The following is a 19,686-nucleotide window of genomic DNA, read 5'->3' as shown; positions in this document are numbered from 1 at the left end:
CTCCCACCCCAAGGGCACCGCACGGCCAGCACACTGAAAACACACTCCTTGCCCTTCTGTGAGCGAGGCCAACCTGCTTGCTCTGCAGCCTCAGCCTCGGGCGCAGGGGCTCCAGGGGTGTCACGTGCCTAGAGGCAATGGAGGTGCAGGCCAGGCACAGACACCTGTTTGTTCTCCCTCTGCCTCACTACAGCTCACCAGTAACTCCCAGAAAGGAGCTTATACACTCATCTGGAGCCCTGACTTTTTGGCTGCCACCCAGAGGACCCCTCCAGATCCTCTGGTCTGTGGACAGCAGGGCTTACGCTCACAAGACTGGATACGTGTTTGCGTTCTTTAAAAGCTGCTGCCTGAGGGTCTGGCTTCCAATCAGCCTGAATCTAGTTGCTGAGATCCTCTCCTTTGGGACAATGGCTGGTCTTAGCACACCCTCAACTACTGGGAGCCACTAAAAATAAAACAGGATGGCTGGAAAATCACAAAGGTTTGAGAGACACCAGTTAGGGCAGGGTCGAAAAATAAGGTTCATCTCCTACAGAAGGCCAACCCTTCACGCTCGGAAAGGTAGCTATTTCATCTAATACACAGAAACCAACACAGAGTCAAGCAAATGAAGATGCAGAGGAATACATCCCAAATGAAAGAATAAGGTAAAACCTAAGGAAAAAGCCTTAATGAACAGTGGTATGTAATTTACCCCATAAAAGGGAAAACGTAGTGGTGATAAAGATGCTCACCTAACTCAGGAAGAGAACTGATGAACACAGTGAGAACTGCAACAGAGACAGAAAATACAAAAAATACCATAGAGAAGTAACAGAGCTGAAGGATAAAATAACTGAACTAAAAACGACACTAGAGGGATTCAACAGCTGACTACACGAACCAGAAAAAAAAGGATCAGTGAACTCAAAGGCAGAGAAGAGGAACTCAAAGAAGAAGAAAATCAAAAAAAGAAGAAAAAAAGTAAAGACAGCTAAGTAACTTATGGGACAACATCAAGCAGACTAACACTCACAACATAGGGATCCCAGAAGAGAGAGAGAAATGGCAGAAGAGTTATTTGAAGAAATACTGACTGAAAACTTCCCTCACCTCGGGAAGGAAACGACACCCAGGTCCAGGAAGCCCAGAGAAGTCCAAATAAGGTGAACCCAAAGAGAACCACACCAAGACACACTACAATTAAAACATCAAAAGTTAAAGACAAGGAGAGACTCTGAAAAGTAGCAAGAGAAAAACAACTTCTTTCATAAAAGAGAACCCCCATAATACTATAAGCAGGTTTTTCAGCAGAAACTTTGCAGGCCAGAGGGAGTGGCATGATATATTCAAAGCACTGAAAGAATAAACCTTCCAACCATGAATATTCTACCAGGCAAAGTTACCATTCAGAAAGGAAGTAGAGGTAAAGAGTTTTCCAGACAAGCAAGAGCAGAAGTAGTTCATCACCACTAAATGGGCCTTAAAAGAAATGTTAAAGGGACTTCTTTAAGCTGAAAAGAAATGATGCTCCTTAGTAAAAGGAAAATATGTAAAAGTAGCAATCTCACTGGTAAAGGTAAATACATAGAAATGGTAGTGGATTAATCACTTATAAAGCCAGTGTGAAGTTTAAAAGACAAAAGCAGTAAACATAACTGTAATCACAATAACTAGTTAAGGGATACACAAGATAAAAAGATAAAATGTAACACCAAAAACATAAGAGTGGTGGAGGAAGTAAAAACGCAGAGCCTTAGAATGCATTCAAACATAAGCTGCTATTAACTTAAAATACGGTCATAAATGTAAGTTGTTATAGGTAAGCCTCACGGTTACCACAGAGGAAAACAATTATAGGGGACACACAAAAGACAGTGACAAAGGAGTCTACACGTACCACTAAAGACAGTTATAAAACCACAAAAGAGCAAGAGAGGAAGAGAGGAAGAGAGGAAGAGAGGAACTACAACACAGCCCTAAAACAATTAACAGAACGGCAGTGAGTACATTCGTATCAATAACTACTTTGAATATACATGGACTAAATTATCCAATCAAAAAACACAGACTGCCTGAATGGATTAAAATACAAGACCTATCAATAGCTACTTGCTACCTACAAGAGACCCACTTCATACGTAAGGACACACCCAAACTGAAAGTGAATGGATGGAAAAGATATCCCATACACATGGAAACCGAGAAAGAAATCTGGGGTAGCTACTCTTACATCAGGCAAAATAGACCTTAAAACAAAGACTGTAATAGGAGACAAAACAGGTCATTATATAATGATAAAGGTGTCAATCCAACAAGAGGACATAACATTTGTAAGTATTTATGCACCCAATATAGGAGAAAGCAAATATTAACAGACCTAAAGGAGGAAACAGACAGCAACACAATAATAGTAGGGGACTTTAATACCCCACTTACATCAGTGAATAGCTCATCCAAACAGAAAAGCAATAAATCAGGAAACACTGGCCTTCAGTGACACATTAGAGCAGAAGAACTTAACAGATATATACAGAACATGCCATCCAAACCAAACCAAACCAAATATACATTCTTCTCAAGTGCAAACAGAACACTTTCCAGAAGTATCATATGTTAAGTCACAAGATAAGTCTTAGCAAATTTAAGAAGATGGAAATCATATCAAGCACCTTTTGCACCTCTGACTGCAATAGTATGAAACTAGAAATCAATTACTAGAGAAATACCTGGAAAATTCACAAGTACGTGGAGATTAAATAATGTTACTGAAGAAATCAAAAGAGAAATCAAAAAACTAATAAAAATGAAAATACAACATACCAAAACTTAGGTAATGTGGCAAAAGCATTTCTAAGAGGGAATTTCATAGATATAAATGCCTAAAACTCAAGAAACAAGAAAAATCTCAGATAAACAAACTTTATAACTCAAGGACTAGAACAAAGCCCAAAGTTAGTAGAAGGAAGGAAATTTTGAAAAGATGACAGCAGAATTAAACGAATTAGAGACTTAAAGACAAGAGGGAAAAAAAATCAATAAAACCAAGAGCTGGTTCTTTGAAAAGATAAAACTGACAAACTCACCAAGAAAAAAAAAGGAGAGGACTCAAATAAATAAATCAAGAATGAAAGAGGAGCTGTTAGAACTGATACTACAAAAACAAAAGGATCATTAAAAGACTGCTTCAAACAATATGCACCAACAAACTGGACAACCTAGAAGAAACGGGTAAATTCCTTAGAAACATACAACTTACCAAGAGGGAATCATAAAGAAACAGAAAATGTGAACAGACATTACTAATAAGGAGATTGAATTAGTAATCAAAAACCTCCCAACGAACAAAAGCCCAGGACCAGATGGCGGCACCGATGAATTATAGCAAACATTCAAAGGAGAATCAATGCCAATCCTTCTCAAGTCTTCCAAAAAATAGAAGAGGGACCACTTCCAAACTCATTTTACAAGGCCTGCATTACCCTAATATCAAAACCAGGCAAGGACAACACAAGAAAAGAAAATCACAAGCTAATATCCCTGATGAACATAGCTGTAAAAATCCTCAACAAAACATTAACAAACGAAATTCAACAATACATTAAAAAGGTGATGCACCATAATCAAGTGGGATTTATTCCAGGAATGCAAGGATAGTTCAGCATCCGCAAATCAATCAATTTGTGATACACCACATATACAGAATGAATAATAAAAATCCTATGATCATCTCCATAGGTGCAGAAAAAGCATGTGACAAGATTCAACATTCCTTCATGATAAAAAGTCTCAACAAAGTGGGTATAAAGGGAACATACCTCAATATAATAATGGCCATTTAAGACAAACTCACAGCTAACATCATAGTCAAAGGTGAAAAGCTGAAAGCATTTCTTCTAAGACCAGGAGCAGGACAAGGATGCTCACTCTCACCACTTTTATTCAACAAAGTATTGGAAGCCCTCGCCATGGCAATCAGACAAGGAAAAGAAATAAAAGGTATCCAAATCAAAAAGGAAGAAGTAAAACTGTAACTCTTTGCAGATGATGTGCTATTATATATAGAAAACCATAACGACTCCACCAAAAAAAGTTACAATAAATAAATGAATTTATTAAAGCTGCAGGATACAAAATCATGTACAGAAATCTACTGTGTTTCCATACACTAAACTATCAGAAAGAGAAATTAAGAAAGTAATCCCATTTACAACTGCAGCAAAAAGAATAAAATACTTAGAAATAGATTTTACCAATGACGTGAAAGACCTGTTCACTGAAAACTTTAAGACACTGATGGAAGAAATTGAGAAACGCAAATAAACGGAAAGATATTCCACACTTAAGGATTGGAAGAATTAATATTGTTAAAATGTCCATACTACCCAAAGAAATCTACTACCCAAAGGATTCAGTGCAATCCCTATGAAAATTCCAAAGGCATTTTTCACAGAAATGGAACAAACAGTCATAAAATTTGTATGGAACCACAAAAGACTGCAACAGCCAAAGCAAACTTGAGAAATAAAAAGGTGGAGGCATAATGCGCCCTGATTTCAAACTATATTACAAAGCTATAGTAAGCAAAACAGTATGGTAAGGATATAAAAACAGACACATAGATCAACTGAACAGAATAGAGAGCCCAGAAACATGCATCTGTGGTCATTCAATTTATGACAAAGGAGCTAAGAATATACAATGGGGAAAGGAGAGTCTCTTCAATAACTGGTGCTGGAAAAACTGGACAGCCACAGGCCAAAAAAAAAAAAAAAGAAAGAAACTAGACCCACTACCTTACACCTTACACAAAAAATTAACTCAAAATGGATTAAAGATGTGAATGTAAGACCTGAAACCATAAAACTCCTAGAAGAAAGCATAGGCAGGAAGCTCCTTTGACACTGGTCTTGGCAATGATTATTTGGATTTGACACCAGAATCAAAGGCAACAAAAGCAAAAATAAACAAGCAGGACTACATAAAACTAAAAAGCTTTTGCACAGCAAAGGAAACCATCAACAAAATCAAAAGGCAACCGATAAAATAAAAATATTTGCAAATTATATATATCATAAGGGGTTAAAAAGAAGGCAGATTATCTGAATAGACATTTTTCCAAAGAAGACATACAGAGGGCCAACAGGCACGTGAAAAGATGTTCAACACTGCTAATTACTAGAGAACTGCAAAGCAAAGCCACAATGAGATACCACCTCACACCTGTTAGAATGGCTACTATCAAAAAGATAAGAAATAACAAGTTCTGGTAAGGATGTGGAGAAACGGGAACCCTCATGCACTGTTGGTAGGATTGTAAATTGGTGCAGCCGCTATGGAGAACAGTAAGGAGGTTCTTCCAAAAAATTAAAAATAGAATTACCATATGATCCAGCATTTCCACTTCTGGGTATTTACCCAAGGCAAACAAAAACCACTAACTCAAAAAGATATATGCACCCCAACGTTCATTACAGTATTATTTACAATAGCCAAGATATGGAAACAACCTAAACGTCCATCGACAGATGAATAGATAAAATGTCACACACACACACACACACACACACACACACACACACACACAATGGCATATTATTCAGCCATTAAAAAAAGAATGAAATCTTGCCATTTGTGACAATACGGATGGACCTTGAGGGTATTATGCTAAGTGAAATGTCAGACAGAGAAAGACAAATACCGTATGATCTCACTTACATGTGGAATCTAAACACAGCAACAACAAGAAGCAGCTCACAGGTACAGAGAACAGACTGGTGATTGCCAGAGGTGGGGGTGGAGGGCGGGCAAAATGAGTGAAGGGAGCAAAAAGGTACAAATTTCCAGTTATAAAGAGACATGGGGATGTAATATACAAAAGTATAAGCAATGTAAGAGAAAACTGACCTGTGTCACTCAGGGTCAGCTGGTCATGGCCAACAAGCCCTGAAAAGATGCTCGACATCATCGGTCATTAGGAAAATGCACACAGAAACCACCACGAGCTACCACCTCGCCCCTACTAGGATGACTATAATTTCAAAGCTACGTAAAATAACAAGTATGGGGGAGGATATAAACTCCCATACACTGCTGGTGAAAATATAAAACGGTGCAGACTAGAGAACAGTCAGGTGGTTCCTCAGAGAGCTGAACACAGAATCCGAGCAGGAAACTGTGTTCCTAGGCACACACCCAAAAGAACTGAAATCAGGGGTTCCAACAGATACTTGAACAACAACTGACATTGCAGCATTATTCACAACGGTCAAAAGGTAGAAACAACTCAAGTGTCCACCAGCAGAAAAACGGATAAACAAAATTCAGTGTGTACATACAAAAGAATATTCTTCAACCGTAAAAGGGAATGTAGTTCTGATACATGGATCAGAACATGGATGTGCCTTGTAAACATTATGGTAAGTAGCGTAAGCCAGTCACAAAAGGACAAATATTACATGACTCCACTTACAGGAAATACCTGAAATAGGCAAAATCGAGAGACAGAAAGTAGAACGGTGACTGTCGAAAGCTGGCAGTCGGGGGCAAGTGGAGTTACTGCTAAACGGATACAGAGTTTCTGTTTGGGGTGATGAAAATGTTTTGAAACTAGACAGTGGTGATGTCTGCACAACATTTTGAATGTAATTAATGCCACTAAACTGTACATTTAAAATGGTTAATGTGGCAAATTTTATATTATATACATTTTACCTCAATTTAAAAACACTTAAAAGTGGAAAAAAACCCCAAACTATATAGACATCGCTAAATACTGCATTCCTTACAGCTAAAACAGAGGTCACACCATTGCCATAAAGATTCTAAAATGAGCCTCAGAATGAAAGACAAATATTATGCAATGAACGAAAATTACTGGCGAAATTCCTCCATGAGATGACTCCGTGGGACTCTCTGTAGCAGCAGAGGTGCGCCCTGTGGGAGAGCCATTGCCATCGTGGAGGCGTGTTGGCACATGCTGACTGTGCCCTTTGGAGGAAACCACCAGCAGGACAGAAGCTGAGACACAGTCTCCACCTGTGAGCCACTGGGAGAAATGCCACGTAGTGATTTTTCTGTTAAACACTGAAAAACCCGTACTACCTGGAGAGAAACCTCTTCACTTAGTTCATCAACAGTTTGTGAGCAGAGACGAGGATGGAAATAAGTGTACTGGTTCAGTCTAAAGGGAGCACAAGCTCTATGCTCTAAGAAGTACACTACTACCAAAAAGAAAAAAACTTGTACCCAAATGTGGGTTCACACACTGCTTTTTGTTCACACTTAGCAGCTACCCATCAACCACATGCCTAATGAGCTCAACTTGCTGAGGCAAGGAACTGTGACAATATGGACGTGGTCAGCTCAAAGCTACAGGGTATACACACTTCTTTTGGGGAACTATCAGAAGAAAAGAGCAGCAAGGTCAACAATGAAACGTACAAACAATCAAGGGGGGGAAATGATCATATTAGCCTTTGAAGTGAAAGATGAGAACAAAACACTTCATGACAGACAATGCTAATGAAGTCTTCTGTTATTTCAAATGGCTTCCTTTCGTGGTGTATCTCAGTGATACACTCAGTATCTCCAAGAACGTGAATCTATCACTTTAAAGATAAAAACATCATGATTTTCATGTTGGAAATAAGGTTAGCCAGATTTCCTAACAAAACTGATCTATGGTGCAAACAACATTTTCAAGAACTAAACAACTTATTTTTTAAAAACTTTTTAATTAATTAAACACTTAATGCAGGGATGTAAAGGGGATCATATACAGCTCCAGAAAGAAGGATTAAAAATGGAAGACAGGTGAGAGTTACTCAGAGAAAAGAATGAGAGTGCCAAGAGAGGTAAGTCCAGAAGAGTGACACGAGAAATAAGGGTCACGGAAAGAGCCTCGCACATATCTAACCGGCACACAGAAGAGAGATGAGAGGAAGAGTGGAGGACAGGGAATACCTGAGCGATAACACAGAAAGAGAGATGAGAGGAAGAGTGGAGGACAGGGAATACCTGAGCGATAACAACCGAAAAGTTTCCAGGATTCATGAAATACATGAACACATACATCCAAAAAGCCAAAAGAATTCTAAAAGAATAGAAAAAAAAGAAATTCTACTTAGACACACAGCAAGAATAGAAAAAAAAAATCTTAGAGAAAAAAGATAGATTACTTTAAAACAGAGAGTCTGACAGCTGATTTCTAAATAGCAATTTTTTTTTTTTTTTTTTTTTTTTTTTTGCGGTATGCGGGCCTCTCACTGTTGTGGCCTCTCCCGTTGCGGAGCACAGGCTCCGGACGCGTAGGCTCAGCGGTGGCTCACGGGCTCAGCCGCTCCACGGCATGTGGGATCTTCTCGGACCGGGGCATGAACCCGTGTCCCCTGCATCGGTAGGTGGACTCTCAACCACTGCGCCACCAGGGAAGTCCTAAATAGCAACTTTAAAGATATCGTTTCTTCATCTTCTCGTTCTTAGTACACTGAAAAAATAATAATGCCAACCTAGAATTCTATGCTTAGTAAGAATACCTTTCAAAATGAAGGCAAATGAAAGCACGTCCGACACGACAACAGAGACAGTTGGACATCAGCAGACCTTCAATAGTGGAAATTCTAAAGAGTTTTATATTAACCAGATGAAAAGTCATCTCGGATTAAAATGCCAAGTTGTAAGATGCTATGAAGCTGACATCTTCAAGGTTTGGGTTTTGTTTTTTAATAGAGAATCAAAATGCATGACACAATAGCATATAAACGGGAGGGAAGCATACAGGGTAAGAGTGTAAGGTCTTTAGATTGTCCAGGATGACGATAAGGGCACAGATTAACGGGGGATTTTATAATAAAGGGCGCATGTTGTAATTTCTAAGGTAGCCACTAAAAATAGAGAGAGAGAGTGTATAACTTCAGAATAATTAAGGGGAAATCTAAAATGATAAAAAGAAGTGTTCTAATGAACACACAAGAACAGAAGAGAACAGGAGTAAAGCCTTTCCAACACACTACGTGACTGTGAAAATCTGACGAGAGAATGAGAAAGGAAAATTACAGGCTACAATCACTCATAGACACAGATATTAAAACTGTAGATAAAATGTGAGCAAGCCAAATCCAGCAGGCTATATGAAAGGGATAAGAAATCAGCAGCAAATTGGGCTTATCCCTAAAATGCCAGTTAGCTTAACATTCAAAAATCAGTGATATTTGCTATATTGAGATGTACAGGAAACAAATCATATGATTACAGTGAACAAATAAAACGCACTTGACAAAATTCAATGGCTAGTGATTTTTAAAAAGTTTTCTGCAAACTAAGAATAAAAGGAAACTTCCTTAATCTAATAAAGAGCATACATGAAAAAAACCTAGAGCGAGCATGACAACGAAGAAATGCTGAAGTAACTCCTTTTGAGATCCAGAACTAAAAACAAGGACGCTGAGTCACAATGACAGTCAACACTGTAATCAAGGTCCCACATGGCAGCTCTGCCCGCAGGGGAGAAAGGACAGTCTTTACAGCGTCACGGCGGGACAGCTGGACATCCACGTGGGAAAAGTTGATCTGTAGCCTACTTCACACCTTACACAAAAATCTATCCTAGGGTATTAAAATCAAAATGTAAAAGGAAAAATGAATAAGTTCCTGACCATAGGCTGAGGAATAGTTCATGAATAAAATACAGAAATCACTCACCATAAAGGACGTGGTGATGAGCTGCACTGAAGTGTGTGACTCCTGCACGTGGACCAGGGCAGGAGGCAAGGAGAATGAGAAGACAGGCCACAGAACAAGAGAAGACGGCTGTCAGCTACCAAGCTGACGAAGGACGGAATCCAGGACACAGAAAAATGCCCTACACAGAAGACCAGGCAATTGAAAAATAAGCAGAAGATGTGAGTCGGTACCTCACGAAGCGAACATCGAAACGGCCAATGTGAACATGTGCTCAGCCTCATGGACGACCCAGAAGTGCACACCAAAGCTACCACGAGCTACCGCTACACATGGACCACCGTGAGCAACAGATACAGATATGGAGTGACAGGGCCTTTCCCACGTCCTGGAGGAGGAAAGGGGCTGAATGTGGAGTGAATAAATGGCTCACGCCCATGGGATGAAGCCACCATAGAAATCCCAGTACTGCGGCGTTCAGCGAGCTTCTGTGTCGGTGAACACTTCTACACACAGTGGGTGACGGTCCCCAACTCCCACAGGGACAGAGTCTCCTGATCTCTGGACCCTTCCAGACCCCCCCCTACGCATCTCCTCATCTGTATCCTTTATCCTGTCTTTTATTACACAGTAACCTGACAAGGGTGAGTTACATCTTTCCCTTAGTTCTGTGAGCTGTTCTAGCAAAGGACAGAATGCAAGGAGGCGGCTGTGGGACCCCACTTTGCAGCCACGCTAGACAGAAGCTGTGGGCAACCTGGGGGCCTATTACTTGTAACTGGTATCTGAAGTTGGGGCGTCTTACGGGGACTGAGCCTGTGAGGTCTGCGCGACCACCAGCGTGTGTCAGAACCGAGCTCTGGGACACCCAGCTGGTGTCGCAGAGAACCGCTCGGTGTCAGGGAAACCCACACACCTGGAGTGAGAGCTACTGAGTGTCAGGAGTACTGTCTACACAAGTATCCCGCACTTCTCCTTTGCAGGCTGGACCGCCTTTCTCTTCTCTTGAAGTAAATATTGCAAAAATCACCGTCATAGGAAGAGGCAATCAAAAAGTAGACAGCCAAAAAGTAAAGAAGGAAACCAAGTATAGAGGTATGTCGGGCAGTTCACTAAAATATTATGCTTTTCCCCTGGATGCTGTAATATTTATTTTATGTATCCACTTTTAAAAATTCGTAATTTGTTATTTTTTCCCTCATTCTAAACAGTCACCACTAACCTAAAAAAAGTTCATGTGGTAAAATTCCACTTATAAAGCTCAACAACGGGCGAAATTAAACCAGAGTGCCTAGGGGTGCTTGAAACACACGTTCTGTGTACACTGTGAGGCAGGATCCTCTTGGCTGTCCGTCGCCATGGCGGCTGGGGAGGCAGCGAGTGGAGGAAGCGCACGGGATGCTCTCAGGGGTTCAGCTTCTTTCCTCAGGTGGTGACCACATGGACGTTGGCATTATAATCACTCTTAAAACTGTGCTATGGAAGCTTTATATGCGTTTCTGTATACATATTATATTCCACATTATACGATATTTGTGAAATTCAGACCTAATGAATTTGTAAAACTAACACAGGTACTATGCAGGGAAAGAACGAGTCCATAAGATTAAAAACAGAACGGTACTATCACAGGAACGAAAACAAGATCAACTCTCTAGCTGATAAAAGCTGTGTCCCAAGGAGGAACAGGTAACAGTTTGGACACTACTACACACGCACACTGGGCTGAACGATTCAGTAGACAGATGGCGCGTGGTGGGTGGCGGTAGCCAGCGGGAGTTTACAGACAAGGGCAGGAGGCTAAAATGATCCATTTCCTATGGTTTAGAGCTGGAGACACCAGTAAGAACTCATATGTAGCTTAATATACTTACAGACGATTGCACACAGAAATGTTCATATATGTGCATATATACACGGGTCAGTACACACACATGTATTCCTTTGCTCTGCCAGACGAGAGGGCCTAAAAGAAAAACCACTGTGCAAACCTACCATCCAGATCTTGGTCTCTAATCCCATTCCCTAATAAAAGGAGCTGGTGGTCCTTTGAGAAATGGCTGATTCTAGACGGGGCACTGCAAGATTAACCTGGAGCAGCCCGTCATGCCCAAAGTAAGGAAGCGTTTAAAACACGCCCCTGTGGATAGGGATACGTCAAAGAAACCAACTGAAAAAGCTCCCAGTGGCCCCAAAGCTGGGACAATTTGAACAATCAAGTAAGTGAAGTAGAAGTGAATTATGTCCCGAAGTGTCAATAAACATCCAAGAGTCCACACGGATATGAAAAAGGATTGAATAAATTAATGGGAGAGAAGAGAGAAAGTATTCCAAATAAGTTACAGGGATCCGTCACCCTGAAGGAGAGGACACACGCCCTTCGAATGTGAGAGGCACGCAGACGTCCTTCCCCAGAGCACAGCGGGACAGGGTGGGCAGACAGAGTCACTGTCCAGTGGGGAGGTGGGGCGAACATCACATCAGCCACTTAGTCAGCATCAACAGTCATAAACCAAGTGGACAGCATGTCCCCTTAATATACAATAGGACGACAGTGGCACTTTACATCAGACAAATTCCAACAGAGGGAATTCCACTACATATCTGATCAGTACTACTCTCGCAAACGGTCAAGGTCGTCAAACACGAGGAAAGTCTAAGGAAACTGCACAGCCAAGAGGAGCCTAATGAGACGAGGTCAACTAAATATAATGTGAGACCCTGGACCCAAAAAAGGATATTAACGGAAACTAAGAAAATCTGAATAAAGTATAGACTTTAGCTAATAATAATGTATCAGTACTGATTTTCTAATTGAAATGAACGTACCAAACTAAGGTAAGATGTTAATAATCAGGGCAACAAGTATAAAGGATATTGGAACTCTCTGTCTTATCTTCATAATCGTTCTCTAAATCTAAAATTACTCTAAAAATAAAATTTAAAAACAAATTTTTTTAAATAAGATCACCAGATCATAACAGCTAAGAAAGAAAACCCAGAACATATGTATACACCAGAGGGGCTAATACACATTTATGTAAAAAGGCTGGGCTATTGAGTGAGTGATCTGGGGACTACTGGCTCTTCACGTGGGAAATATGTTAAGATTTGATTACTGTCTCATTCCACATGCAAACTAGTTGGACTGAAATTCCAAATGTGTAAAATCAAATTTTTAAAATCATTATTATTTTTAGGCCACACCATGCGGCATGCGGGATCTTAGTTCCCCGACCAGGGATTGAACCTGCGCCCTCTACATTGGGAGCACGGAGTCTCAACCACTGGACCGCCAGGGAAGTCCCAAAATTTTTTTAATTATTAAAAGAAGATCTTAGAGACTATCTTCTCAATCCTGCCTAAGCACAAGGAAAAAAGCATTCACCACACAGAAAATACTGATTTGTCCATATAAAAGTTTTCAACTTCTATTTTAAAAATGATACTATTTAAGGAAGAAAAAAAGGACAAATGACCAGAAGAAATGGTGTTCAACCTAAAATGACCCAAAGGGTTAATACACAAAATACAAATAAATAGGGCTTCCCTGGTGGCGCAGTGGTTGAGAGTCCGCCTGCCGAGGCAGGGGACACGGGTTCGTGCCCCGGTCTGGGAAGATCCCACATGCCGCGGAGCGGCTGGGCCCGTGAGCCATGGCCGCTGAGCCTGCGCGTCCGGAGCCTGTGCTCCACGACGGGAGAGGCCACAGCAGTGAGAGGCCCGCGTACCGCAAAAAAAAAAAAAACACCAACAACAAAAAATACAAATAAATACTGCAAATAAATAAGAAAATGATAAACCAATAGAATGGGAAAAAGATAAGAACAAATCACAGAGGAATAATGGCCATTAAACAAAGGGAATGTGCTCAATGTTGGTAGCAATGCACACTTCACACTTAAGATACCGTATTTTCCCCATCAGATTGGTAAAAATTATAAGGACATAATATCGAATATTGCCAAGAACATGGGGGAAACGATTCTTGAGGTGCTGTCCGTGGACTGTTCAGTGGTTCAACACCTCTGGAGGACAATTTGACAGCATCCATTAAATGTGTACATCTTTTCTCCTAAAATATTACAAAAGGAACAAAACCAGGGCTTTCATCAAGGGTAGTCTGGTTCACTACACAATGTACTGTGACACAATGGAAAACTATGCATTAGTTGGAGAGAATCTGGAGTGTCTATGTTTATATATACAGATGTATGCACACACACACATCATAGAAACACCTCTTCGAGACATTGCTTCGTGTAGAAAGAAAGTCACAGAACGATCCATAGAGTATGACAGGATCTGTGATTAAAAAATAAGAAAAAGGACAAAACAATATACTTATGTACACACACATTTACTTACAAAGGCACATAAGCGTTTAATGTACAGAAAATTCTTGCAGGATACTCATCAAACAGAAAGAAAAGGAGACTGGGGGAAGGGGAAGAGCGGGTAGGAAGGGTTTCTTTCCTTTTTTTATCTGTGTAGTTTTATGTATTACTTGTGTAACTAACTGCTCTCAGAGGAAGAGGAAGTGGTGGAAGTTTACACAGCAAGCACTTCCCCACGTGAGCACCACGCGTGCACTGGGGCCACTGTGAGTTGCACCCGCTCCCACTGCGTGAGAACCGCCCTTCAGCTATGCTAACGCTGTTCCCCTGGAGACCATCGCTAAGCAACGCTGCTGACAGTAACAATGACCCTTGACTGATCGATGGCATCTGGTCTACAAGGAAGGACAAGGGAACGTGGCATCTGATGGGTGCCCACACCCTGGGGTCCCCCTAAATGCTGTGACTCTTAAAACAATCTCCTCTGCCCAACTCAAACCTTATTGGGACACACTGGTCAAAAACGATCGCAAAGCCGGGAGTGAGTCGCACCAGTATTTTAGATTTGCACCAAGCGGGCCAGCTAGGCGTGCTAGAGTCCTTTTTTTTTTTTTTTTCCGGTACGCGAGCCTCTCACTGCTGTGGCCTCTCCCGTTGCGGAGCACAGGCTCCGGACAAGCAGGCTCAGCGGCCACGGCTCACGGGCCCAGCCACTCCGCGGTATGTGGGATCTTCCCGGACCGGGGCACGAACCCGTGTCCCCTGCATCGGCAGGCAGACTCTGAACCACTGCGCCACCAGGGAAGCCCTACAGTCCTTTTTCCATTCTAAACAGCCTATGGTATTTTTCACGACTGACGCCTAAACTGCCACTTTAATCATTCCCCATGTTAGGTGTAATCGACAATATTTTGCATTCAATTAAACTAAGACATTTTTTGGTGAACGGCAAGGCAGAAAACTTATTTACTACATAAACTGTAGTAAATTTATGGTTCAAATAAATTTTATCTATAATTTCCCAAACCACGACAGAAACTTAAATCATTCATTCTATATAGTGGAACACAATGTGGGCCTATATAAAAACTGAAAAGAAAAAAAAATTTTGTCCAAGGGAGCTGCTTCCAAGTTCATGTCTTGAGAAAAAAAGATTTTTATGTAATTTAAAAATCAAAATCACTTCCTAAGAAAAACTAATCCTCAGTGTAAATCACAGTAGAAAAACATCATTCTTGATGGATAAAGACAAGAAAAAACTTGCCAAAGAGTAAGTACGGCTCTGCTTGAAACAGCAAAGAACGGTACGGGCAAATCGTGCACGTGACAAGGCCAGGGTCACCTAACACAACACAAAATCACATTTGTGATTCAGCTCTTTAAAAACTAGGGTGCCAGTGGCTGTCCAGGACAAGACATATCTCAGCTGGTTACAGAAGGGTGTTAATGCGACCAACTCAGTGTGGTCAGTGCAACAGAGCCCATCCCTTTAGCCACACTCTGTGCCACGCCCTCTTCTGAGTGGTCTTAAAAATGCAAGCTACAGCTCCCCAACCCCACTCGCATTCTGTTTAATAATTCTGAGGAGGGCCCAAGAATCTACATTTTTCTAAAGTGCTGATTCCGGGGAACCCCGGGAAAGGGCTTCAAAGGGGCACTGACCACCCCCATCCCACCTTCTAACTCAGGTCAGAAAGAGGCGATTTCACACATACATACATGCATGAGGTTTTTTCCCTTTCTTGTAAAGCTTTAAGTATCACTAAGTCTTACAACTGATAACAATGTGCTTGTTTTAATTGAGTTCTTTAATGACATATATCAACTTCAGAACAGTTTTCACCTCTGGACAGAGAGAAGAAAATAGAAAAATGGGGGGAAAAAATGAGAGGTCTGAGCAACTACGGCCAAAAACATTCATCGCTATGATTAAAGTAGAGGGACAGGTAATACGAGTACCACGACACTTCCCACACTTCTCTGTATCTTTAAAATACTTAATTTTTAAACAAAGAAATGTAAATGTACGGCAAAACAGCACAAGAGCCTCAGCAGGAGCCCTCAGTGCCCAAGAAGCGGTCCTGCCCTCGCCCTCCAGTAACGTTTATCCTGAGGCTATGATGGCCCTCACTTTGGTTTCAGAAAGACAAGCCTGTCTGCAGTCGCTTAAAGCAATGCTGGTTTTCACTGTGAACTGGATGATTTGTAAGGATGGGAGGAAAAGTGCCCCTCACGGGCTCCATACCTGTGTCGCTCCCCGAGCCTGCGGACAGCGCGGGCATGATGCAGGATGCGGGATGCAGGATGTGGGATGCGGGATGCAGGATGCAGGCTGAGCTGGGCCCTGAACTGCCAACACGCTCCGTTCAAAGGCGGCAGGGATGCCAACCCTGAGGCCTGCAGCCACGCTGTCTACCCAGATCTATGTCTCCTGCAGTCCGTTTCTACAAAGAAAAGGAACACATTAAAAATAGAAGAGGCAAGATTACTAAATAGCAACTTTCTGTAACTAATTCAAAATGCTGATTCCAACACATTATTTAGGGAGATCACAATCTTCACAATTTCTTCTACAGACCACAGACAAATATGAAATGGGAGAGTTTTTTATTTCGACGTGGGATTTCTAATTAAAAACATGAAAGTTCTTTGTGAATGTGTCAAGGTTTCCTTAAAGATTTTTACAGTTGGTTTGAGAACCACTGACTGCATAGATGGAGAACTTAAGGAAGCTTTTGTAAGCCAACGTCATTCTAAAATGCCTCCCTTCTGTTAGAATTCAAAACTGTATTCCTAAACGTAGAGCAGAGATTCTCTAAATTGTCAACAACTTATAACTAATTGTAATTTTTTTAAGTAACTCATCCTAATACGACAACTGCAAAGTTCTCTAACGAGATTACAAACAACCTTGAAAGAATACTAGAATTGAAGCAAGATATTATTATAGATTTACAGGACGGCTGATAATCTACACTAAACCTAACAATCCAAGCTAATATATGAAAATAAATTGTTTTAGTAAAAACTCAGCTTTGATGTAGCTTGGAAAATATCAGTTTTTTAAATAACTATTTTAAGTAACTTTTATCCCAAAATAAGCAGTAAAGGCACTATTGTACAGTAACTAAAAGCAAGGGCTCTAGTGTTTGCTTAATCTCTAATCCTGCTAGCTCTGTGATCTTGGAAAAGTTATTTAATCTTATTAAGCCTTAATTTCCTTATATGCAAATGAAGAGAACAACAATTTAGAACTGCTGGATAATCCAATGAACACCCTTCAAACAATGAATGCTAACTATTACGACTGGTTTTTTTTTAATTCAGGTAATGAGATTATAAAATGAAAACATAAAAGTAGCAAGGTTAAAATTTACATTGGCCTACACCTAGGAGGACGCCATGTGGTTTAAATTTGGACCACGGCTGCCTAATAACGGAAAATACACTGCATTTACATTTTTCAGAAATCAGAAGAACCACACAACATGTTTAGATTCGCTTTTTAATGCATTTTTCCCAGTTCTCTATAAAGCAAGTTCGGTGATTTAAAAGCATATTTTAACATATATTAACAAGAAAAACAGATACTGTAAACATCTGAAAAACTGGCTCACTTCAATCCCTAAAGCCTTTAAATTGCTGATTCATATTACAGAATAAAGAAAATGAGCTTGCCAAATTCCTCATGAAAAAATTCAAACTATGAGATTCTATTAAAGCCTCCTAAATTAGCTTTTTAATTATCAAAGTAAACGTTAGCATAGAAATATTCACCATCAAATAGACTATCTTGGACCAGGCAACCCGGTGCAATGTCTTGAGTTTTGTTTTACATTACAAAGGTTGACGTAGTTAAAATACACGTACAAATTCATAGAGATCCTCTGTGTTAATTAAAAATATGAAGGCAGTTATTTTAAATATAAATCACTAAGCTAAAAATAAGACAGAAAAAGGTAAAGCAAGCCTTCATTAGTGCCCGTCTCTGACGCTGTTTTCCCTAATAATTCTGAAAGGCAACTCTGCTTTGCTTTCATAAGTTATCCTAACAATCAGGATTAAGATTCGACTACATAAAGTGCTCCTCGACTCAAACGCAAAGAAAATAAAAAACAGACCATACATAATTTAAAAAACGCATTCAATTAGTAAACTTTTGTTCTGCTGCTGAGAAAAAAGGGAAAAACGGTTATAACTTGTAAAGTATATGCACACGTATTTCTACCATTAGGGCATAAGGCATATACGCAGGTATGTAGACAGGTATTTATTATAGTGTGTATGTATGTAATTTAGGCTCTTCATGCCATAAATCGTAATTTGTACGGTACAGATGACCTAACTACAGAAATACACATACTATATAATCTATACCATGCAAACTACAACTTCCTTCAAGCCTTAACGAACTTACAATGCTTCAATTTCATAAACCACATACAACATATAAGCCGATTTATGCTTAAAACAAACATCCTATTAATACTAAAACCACCTTACATTTCACATCAAAATATCCTCCTGAGTTGACGCTGCAGCTTTCCACGTATGCCATATACAAAAGATTTTATCACAGTATTTCTCATCTTTTATTTCACAATAAACACTCAAGGTTAAGTTTTTTCCAAAGTTCTATTATTTAAGAAATATATGCTACAAGATAATTATCTTCTCAGAACATACACAAGTATATTAATTTAAAAAAATGGTTTGATAAAATCCCAACCAGGAAAATGGTTAATATTCTGTGGAACGAAGCAGAGTTGCTGGGTTTAACTTTCAAACTGAGCTAAATTTCTGTAGTAATCATGTTATTTTCTTTGGCTAAACTTATTTAAAATGCTTTGGAATTTGTCAGAATCCAGCCATGATTATTACTGACTGTTGTATGGAATCGATTTACTGCAACACAAAAATACCAGCTGTTACAGTACGTCCTGAGAGGGATTACCGAATATTCTTAAATTGAAGTTCAATCCATCTTTCCATAAAAAAGAGAGCGACCCAAACGCCAGGAACGAAAGTGCAGTGTCAAGTGCACCTGAAGCATTTACGATCCCCAACAGAACCATTACGACCCCACTTTAAAAGGGCTTATTTTTGAAATTTCATTATTCCAGTCATACCGTGCTTCTATATATCACACTGTATCAGGTTCTTCTGGCATCCGTCATATGGAAACAGTGAACTATGCGAAGGTCTAGAACCTACAATGTTCAGTTTCTACCCGCCCTGGGCAACCCTTAGGACTCCCGGGGCACTCATGACATCTAGTGGTCAACCACAGAAGTGCAAGTGTCTGTAGCAGAAAGTTTTTTGAGTTTTCCCTAAAAAAAAAAGTCTTAATTGCACCCAGTGAAACAACCATCTGCAAAAACTTTTATTAATAAGTGTGTGCGCACTCACACACTCACTCACACACACACACACACACACACACACACACACACACTCCTCCTGTGTATCTCCTCTATCAATACTTCACTTCCGACAGCAGATGTGGTTTTCCACACCCCAGGCAGAAATGTGACACCAGCCGGGTGACCTACAATTAAACTCAGTTCTGACACTGTCTACCTGGAGATAGGGCCAGATACCACAAGGTAAGGGCTCAGCCCCACAAGACTGGCCCCCTTCTGATGTCACCTGCAAACCCAGGTTGTCACCTGTGCTTCTCATCGAC

At 40.3% G+C, this 19,686-nt stretch overlaps 1 protein-coding gene across 10 annotated transcripts in view; it reads right to left on the bottom strand.

Annotated features, from left to right (window-relative positions):
- Positions 1–19,686, bottom strand: part of MPP7 (MAGUK p55 scaffold protein 7) — a 250,221-nt gene that overhangs the window by 179,543 nt on the left and 50,992 nt on the right. For all 10 annotated transcript variants that reach the window (XR_013827385.1, XM_079915242.1, XM_079915244.1 and 7 more), the window contains one exon: positions 16,246–16,444. Coding sequence is in view for 8 of the 10 variants with exons in the window: in XM_079915242.1 (XP_079771368.1) it covers positions 16,246–16,282 (37 nt within the window). In the remaining 2 variants the exon portion in view is untranslated. The remainder of the gene's footprint in view (positions 1–16,245; positions 16,445–19,686) is intronic.

This window comes from Stenella coeruleoalba (genome assembly GCF_951394435.1).
Source record: "Stenella coeruleoalba genome assembly, chromosome: 2".
Taxonomy (NCBI): Eukaryota; Metazoa; Chordata; class Mammalia; order Artiodactyla; family Delphinidae; genus Stenella; species Stenella coeruleoalba.
Note: the sequence above shows the minus strand (reverse complement) of the source record. Positions and strands in the feature narration are given on the sequence as shown.